Source organism: Lepidochelys olivacea (assembly GCF_965140295.1).
Source record: "Lepidochelys olivacea isolate rLepOli2 genome assembly, chromosome: 14".
Lineage (NCBI taxonomy): Eukaryota > Metazoa > Chordata > Testudines > Cheloniidae > Lepidochelys > Lepidochelys olivacea.
Window position 1 is genome coordinate 7,774,032 of NC_140424.1, and position 8,197 is coordinate 7,782,228.

General features: G+C 42.9%; 1 protein-coding gene across 4 annotated transcripts in view; it reads left to right on the plus strand.

Annotated features, from left to right (window-relative positions):
* The window catches only part of CACNG5 (calcium voltage-gated channel auxiliary subunit gamma 5), a 29,006-nt gene extending 21,029 nt beyond the window's left edge, over positions 1-7,977 (plus strand). For all 4 annotated transcript variants that reach the window (XM_084647668.1, XM_084647667.1, XM_084647666.1 and 1 more), the window contains 5 exons: positions 859-1,094; positions 2,510-2,596; positions 3,467-3,607; positions 4,893-5,038; positions 6,224-7,977. In XM_084647668.1, the coding sequence (XP_084503794.1) occupies positions 887-1,094; positions 2,510-2,596; positions 3,467-3,607; positions 4,893-5,038; positions 6,224-6,481 (840 nt within the window). In that variant the 5' untranslated portion in view covers positions 859-886 and the 3' untranslated portion in view covers positions 6,482-7,977. The remainder of the gene's footprint in view (positions 1-858; positions 1,095-2,509; positions 2,597-3,466; positions 3,608-4,892; positions 5,039-6,223) is intronic.
* The last annotated feature ends 220 nt before the right edge of the window (positions 7,978-8,197 follow it).

An 8,197-nucleotide genomic window follows, 5' to 3' on the forward strand; every position in this document is an offset into this window, starting at 1 on the left:
ATGAACTGTTGTTAATATGAGAATTCAATCTAGCCCCCGATGGCAAATCGTTTCTCACAGGAGTGGAGAGACAAAAATTCACACAGAAGAATGGCTCAGTGTGTATGTTGCTAAGTGCAGATTATAGTGGTTCTCAAGGGTGCAGGGGTTTGTAATGTGTTTGGGATCTTCGTGGATGAAAGGCTCTAGATAAATGTAAGGTATTATTTAGGCCTTGATCTGTGAAGACTTACACCTGTGCTTCACTTTACACATTGTGCGTAGTCCCATTGACTACTATGGTATTAATTCCAACTCCTAAATATGAGCATGTGTGTAAAGCTCTGCAGGATTTGGACTTTAGATTGCAAGATCTCTGGGACAGGGAATGCGTCTTACTGTGTATCTGTAGCTTAAAAACACTTACCTACCCTCACCGGAGAGTTGGGAGGATAAAGATTGTGAGGTCCTCAGCCACAGAAGTACCTAAGATAGATAATTAGATGGGGCCCCAATTTTGGTTTTAGCATGTAGGCAACTCAGTAACACCACTGACAAATAATAGCAACCCCTTAGTGTGTGTGCGTGTGCGTCCCTAGGGCTGGATGTGTACATCCCAGAGGCAGTGTGCTCAGCAAGTCCATGAACATTGGGGGGGTAAAACTGTGTGACAGTCAGGTAGTATTTGGTTCAAATGCTCTGTCTGTCTGGGGAGTTTGTGATTTTTTTTTTTAATGGTTTATTTCAGCTTGACCTAAATAAGCACAAAAGGCGAGGGCAAAGCTTCTAGTCACTTACAGACCCTAAAGAAAGCGACGCTGGAAACTGATTGGCTGAGCTACAGCCCCTGCTAATCACGCCATCTTTTCTCCCCTCCAGCTATTCCTTATTGCCGTCTGGAACCCTGATGCTTTTTGGAATGAGTGCGTGCGGCAGGAAGGCTCTGACTCTGCTCAGCAGTGTGTTTGCGGTATGTGGTTTGGGGCTCTTAGGAATTGCTGTTAGCACCGACTACTGGCTTTACCTGGAGGAAGGAATCATCCTGCCCCACAATCAGACCACCGAAATCAAAATGTCGCTGCACTCTGGTCTCTGGAGGGTCTGCTTTTTGGCAGGTACGGTGCTTTGTACAAAGAACTGTTTACTCTTGTGATTTTCACATCGTCGTCAATGAGGAAGCTTTGCCTAGTAAAGCAGTGGGCCGGGAGCCAGGGATTTGAGTTGCCTTTTCCTGTCTTTGCTGCAGATGTTCTGCACAAACCTTGGGCAAGCCACTTAACCGCTTCTTTGCCTCTGTTTCTCCAGTTGCACAGGGGGTTTTAGGTGGTATAATTCCTTACGCATCAATTGTAACTTTACAATCTGCCTTGAATGAATGGTGGGCAGAGCTGTGCCACTCAGGAGCGCAGCAGGGAAGGAATTACTCGGAGTCACAGTTCTCTCCCTGTTCTCCCCATACTCCAGTGGGAAGTAACCAGCTACTGAATGTGGAATGGAGGGGCTAAATCAAGGGTCCATTGTTCCTTGCTCCTGCCCACCCACTTTCTGGCCACCTGTATAGGGGAGAGTAGCAGCCCCATGGAGGTTGCTTCCCTCTCCCTCCAGTGTAGTGACCTGTGATGCAAGTAGTCTGCATAGGGAAGCTGAGAGTTCTTCCTTGCATGGTGGTATGAGGTCACAGTCCTGCTCTTTTTGTTTATACAGTAAAATGGTTTGCTATGCGGAGGTGTCAGGCGCTTTAGAAAGGCGAAGAATAATTATCACCAGTGTAATTCCCCCTCCCCCCGCAGTTCTTGAGGAGGGTTGCAAAGCTAACATAACCCAAATAATTTTCCTAAGGGGACCAAGCCAGTGGCAGAGCTAGGGGTCATCCAGATGTCCCAATTCACATTTCTGTGCTTTTTACCCACCAGACCAACCATTTTGATTGATCGTGTGTTTTGTATCAAATGTTAAACCTTTTTTGCCTCATCAGAAGGCATCCTAAGCCAAGCCCTCTCTAGCTAACTTGCATGGTCTGTCAAAATCCCCCCACATTGCCAATTAGCTTTCAGAGCTTTCTCCTATTCAGGAACAGCTGTTTACGTGCAGATTGTTTGAAAATGCACTGTCGTACTCCAGCCACCTGCCCAGTTTGTTTTCACCCAGTAATGTTATCATGTACTTCCCATACCTTGAGCTTTGTTGTTTTTCCATTTCCACTGCCCTCCAATAAATGTTTCGAATGACCAGCACAATGCGAATTTTAGTATTTGTAGATCTAACATGTCTGATACATGAAACCAGCTCACAGTACTCCCTTAGATATTACTCTTTTGCCAGCGACATTTTAAAAAGCCAGTCCGTCAACGATATGGTAGCTAGCAGGCATCCTTCTTCAGCACCACACACTAACAGTTATGACTCAAAGAGCACCAAAAAAGCAAGTTTATTTTGCATGCACTGAAATTCATTTAAAAAAACAACCCCTTCTAGTAAAGAAAACATTTTAATTAAATGACAAGCATGAAGCAGATTCTTCTCCACGCAGGTGAGGAGCGTGGCCGGTGTTTTACTATAGAATACGTCATGCCCATGAACGTCCAGCTGACGTCTGAATCGACAATCAATGTTCTAAGTAGGTAGTTTATTCACTTTTTTGTTGTATCATTCATTCTTTACAGCCTGTTAAAGTAACAATGGGTTACTAGGAATTACTTCAGAACTTGGGGAGGCTTCTGATTCCCTGTTCGTGTTGTATTGTAACTTAACGTACAGCTGGGTGCTTATGTACAACTACGCTTTTACTTGGTGAAATGCTAGACATGTTGAGAAGTGTCTGATTATGTCTCCCCCTTATGCTGGGACACTCACAGTGGCTACAAGCCAGGCTCTGCATCCTGTTGCTGGAGTGGTCAAGGCCGGTGGCTTTTTTTGGGAATAGATGAGTTTACATTCTCTCCCCACCTGGTGACGAGAGCTGGTACAAATACAGCACATACAGACTGGGGCATTGCACGCTGATTTAGATCCCCTTTGGGGTGGGATGAGTTAAGGATGGAATGTCACAGCTCTCCCTGTAAAGTCCTATGTTTTGTTTTTGCCACTTCCAAGTGTGAACCTTAACCATGCTTGGTACATTTTTGCGATAATAAATCCAAGTGTTTCGTGAAAAGACTTGTGATGCCACCACAAAAGATATTGATGTGCATTTGTAATGCTTCAGTTGGAAACTACTCTGAATACAAACATTAACAGATGTATTCTCAGCCAGGCATAATTGCACCTTCAGTCAACTGCTTACCAAAGAAAGTTGGGTGTGTTGGTTTGGGGGTGGGTGCCAGCATGCACATGAGACTCAGAGAGAACAGGAAAGGAAAAAGAGTGATCTACAGAATGCAACAATTTGGAGACGTAAAGGAACTGGCCTGGTCAATCTAGCCCAGATCTGGTGTTATACAGGAGGGCCTAACCCTGTTCTCATTTTTCCTCCCCCTTTTACAACCAGAGATGATTCGTTCTGCTACTCCTTTCCCTTTGGTCAGCCTCTTTTTCATGTTCATCGGGTTTATACTGAGCAATATTGGACACATTCGGCCTCACAGAACCATCCTGGCCTTTGTATCGGGGATCTTCTTCATTCTGTCTGGTGAGTTTTATTGGAATGATCTTAACATTGCACTTGCTGTCTCATCTGCCTTTGTTTCCTCTGAAGGCCCTTGTACTTCTGTGGGTTTATATGGCTATTCTTTCCCTCCTCCCTCCCCCCCCCGATCTGTAAGCTGCAGTAACGCTGTGTTAAATCCTTACTTTGGGCTATGTTGTGCCATAGTATTTTTAAGCAGAACTCCTCATTGCAATCAATGGTGAGGTGGCACATTATGGCTAGACCTGGTCAAAAAATTGTCATCAACCCCTCCCCCCTTTTTTTTAATGAAAAATGACTTTCCAACAAAATGGAAATTTTGTGAAAAATTACCTTTTCCATCAAAAATGCTTGGGCTTTCATCAAGCGCTTGATGTGAAAATTTTCATAGGGAAACAAAAATTCCCAACCAGCTTTAATTATGACCGCTTCACCTGATCTGTGGTATGATACCATGCATTCTCTTAGCCTGGCACCATATATTAGCCTCAACCTCCAGAATTCCAGATGTATTGAGCCTAAGAACATCAATATTAATATTTACATCTCATAAGATACATCTGGGAATAATGGTGAAAAAAATACTTAACCCGAAAACGATTTTCCGTAGTTCTGATAAATCCATCTTTCCTTGTTTTACTTCTCATTCTTGAGGCCTGTGGGGGAAAAAGCTGTGATGAGAGGATTTTCTTTTTTGTAGTTTTCAGCATTCTCCAAGAATAGATTTTATCTTCTTGTTTCGGTAACTTAGGGGGCTCTTACCTTTTGTCTCCAAGTCTATTTGGTGCAGTATATAAATGGTAACCCTTTAACAGCCTACTTTGGGACTGCAGTGGTATAATGAGACGTAGGAGTTTGCATCACAATTTATCACTCCCATAAGATTGGACTCTTTTTAAACAACCAGGGCCCCTTATTTCTTACGGTAAGTCGGTCACAGAGGATGTTTGAAACTTTAAAATAGTCAGCTGGGATCTTTCTACAGGAGACAAGTGACTGTTTTATTCATCGCATTAGAGGAGTGTTAAACACGCAGCTGTGACAGCTGAGCTTTAAAGCATTTTCGTACACAGATCACTTGTAGTTCAGAAGAGTCTAGCTTAAGAACGTAATGGTTTGACTAAAATGACATAAATGCGTTGATCTGTTCAATGGGGGAGAAGCCTTGTTCCCCAATTTTTTGAAATGCAACCTACATATTTCAAATTTTCTTCTAAAGGAAGAACCCCCATGAGCTGCTTTGTGTCTTTACTGAAGAACATTTCCTTCTGTCATTCTCCCTTCCCAGGTTTATCTCTGGTTGTGGGGCTGGTGCTGTACATATCCAGCATTAACGACGAGATGCTGAACCAGACCAAGGACTCGGAGACTTACTTCAGTTATAAATACGGATGGTCATTTGCCTTCTCTGCTATCTCTTTCCTTCTCACAGAGGTACTTGTCAGTTGTGAGCTTTCTGGAGTGCCTATAAGGACACCTCTATATTGCCCCACAACTTGAACTGCAGAGATATGACTAGCAGTGTGCACCAAAGGGCTGCACTGTAACTCCCCAGGGTGGATGTTAACTAAAAGGTTCCTAGTCCACATTAACATAGTCCTCTTCAGACAGGACTCCATTAATGCAAAGTAGGAATCTTTTATTCATGCCCAGTGTCCACACGGGGGAGTTACAGTGCAGCACTTTCGTGCTCACTGCTGTTCACACCCCTGTAGTCCATATAGACATAACCTTAGAAACATGGTCTGTTCTCAGGAGTTAAAATATTGATTGTTGGGCGAAACCATCAGGAATTGGTTGTTATGAAAAGGAGTGTGGTGGGGTTTGAAAGGGCAAGACTCTTTAGGAGCCCCTAATTGTTAATAGACATCTATATGGAATGACTGACAAATGGGCCGATCCTGGTGCTGTCAAATGGGCCTGTGTCTCCTGCCAACCAGTGCAAACCCTGAATGCTAGTGGTCAAAGTAGGTTGAATCAGGAGAAGCAGGAGCACCTTGATGACAGGTGTATTGTTATCCCCATGTTACAGATGGGGAAGCAGAGGCAGAAGTGACTTATCCAAGTCGGGAGGCCATTTGAACTGGTTTGTCCTCTTTTTGGATGGTTTGTTCCCTGTCTGGTCCTGGCAAACCTGGTTTTGTCCGGTATTGGACAGGGGACTCCATTTTTAAAAGCAAAGTCATGCCAGCGGGGGCAAGGCAGCACACTCTTAAAGATGGCACCCCCTTGTGAGGCACTGTGCGTGAGAGGCCATGCCGGTGGGGGTGGGGTGGTGCACTCCTCAAAATGGCGTTCCCCTGTGCAGGAACACGTGCTGTGTGTGAGAGGCCATGCCAGTGGGAGCAGCGTCACACTGGTCCTGAAAGTACTGGAATGGCCACCCTATAACCAATGTCTTACTGCAAGTCATTTGCAGAGCAAGGGAATGAAACTAGGTCTCCAGGCACCCAGTCTGATGCCCTGCCCAACTAGACCCTGCTACTTTCATAACTACACAGCCTTGTTTGTCCATGGCAATGCCAATACAGATCCTGAGCATTCATTCATTCATTTAGAATTAAATCAACCCAGTTCCCTACCCTGTGAGTAGCATTTGTTTCATTTTCTCACTTTCAGAGTGCTGGTGTGATGTCAGTCTACCTGTTCATGAAACGATACACTGCCGAGGAGATCTACAGACCCCATCCCGGCTTCTACCACCCCCGTCTTAGCAACTGCTCTGATTACTCAGGGCAATTCTTGCATCCTGATGCCTGGGTGCGCGGACGCAGCCCCTCCGATATTTCCAGTGATGCATCTCTCCAGATGAACAGTAACTACCCTGCCCTGCTCAAATGTCCTGATTACGATCAAATGTCCTCCTCCCCATGTTGAATGGCAATTAACCCCATTGCCTACTTGGGATTAAGAGGAAGCAGCTGTTGTGTCCTGACTCGGTTTGTCATTTTTAGGCCACTCTTTCAGGACAATCCTCTATTTATATGATCATAAATGGTGTTAATCGTTGCCTAGAGCACATGGTAGTTTGTTGGGTTTTTTTTAAATGATACTTACCCTGCATATCTGAAATACATCTAAGGTCCTGATCCCCCAGCCATTCCACACCCCAAACAAGTAGCATCTTTGGATGTGGAATAGATCCAGGATGGGGCTTAGAGAGGGTTTGATATCAAAGAACCCCCAGTAGCAAAAATGCATTTCATGATAGGTGGCACAAGCTTGTGTGTTTGTATCATTTTGCTGTAGATTTATTGGCATGAACGATACATGTAAATTTCTAAGTAATGGTATTAATTAAAGTACAAATTGCATCTTGATTTGACATTCACAATGATGGACCATTGTTGCTGCGTATCATTTCTAAGTAGACCATAATGATCAATAGCCATCCCTCCCAACTATACCTCAGGGGATTTTCAGAGGTCTAAAATTAAGTTAGGTTCCCATTGACTTTCTATGAGAGCCAAGACATTCATTTAGGGCCTTTGGCAAATCACATCCAAAACCATTCATGTTAGACCTCCCTCCAATATGGAAATGTTTGACATCAGAAAGGCAAATTCTTGAAACAAAGGGTCAGATTCTCTGCTGGTATAAACTCTGTGGAAGTCAGTGGTGCTCTGATTTCCCACAACTGAAGATCTGGCCCAAATTTTATATTTACAGAAAATGGTATACAAGCTTGATTAATTTTGCTGTGTACCTTAGTTGGGGACCTTGTCATTCATTACACATTATCATGTCATGTTATTACACTTTTTAGTCTTGGAGGACTGAGAGCTACCAGGAGGTGAATATCAGTCCATTTCTAAATTAAGTTTGGGGAACTGAAGGTGAAAATCTATATACAGTACTGTTGTAAAAAACCACAAGATTACTGAAAGAACTGTGTCCGAATGTATGGTTTCTACTCCTGTTGTTTTACTGCCTCAGAAAATGTCAGCATCAGAAAATCCTGCAGGTGTTTTTTGTATATTTTTAATTTAAAGTTTGATTGTACTAAATGTAATGCACTGACTTTCAATCTCATTACAATGTATCTGTAATGACCCTTGTACTATTTTATCATTATTTACAAAATATTCCAAAATATGATCCCAGTTCTGTATCAGGATCCAATTGCAAAGACCCCTGTGCCCACTGAGTTCTGTGAGGCCTCTGCACAGATTTATGGGTCTGTGCTTGCCAATCTGATGCAGTATCAGGGCTAATTTTGTCCACTTACTCCAGATAAGAAATGTAATGTATATTTTGTCTCCTTTACTCCTGGATAATTTGCTTCGTTTTAAACCAGGGCATCATTTTGTACACTCCAGAATTTGTAAATAAGGTTATATTTATCTGTAAGTTTTTATATTCTCTCCCTTAAAGCATCTGTTTTTCATTTTAAAAATAATTTATATATTTATGTAATAGATTTGTTTTTAGGCATATTTAAGCATTAAAAAACAACAACAGAACCCTTAAATTAGAGTTTGACATTCATTACTTATAAATAGAAAATGACCTGCTCAATCCAAATGAAGGGTTTAAAAGCTGAGCTTCTTTTACTGTGTGGTGTTGCAATGTGCAAATATATACAGGCCTGCA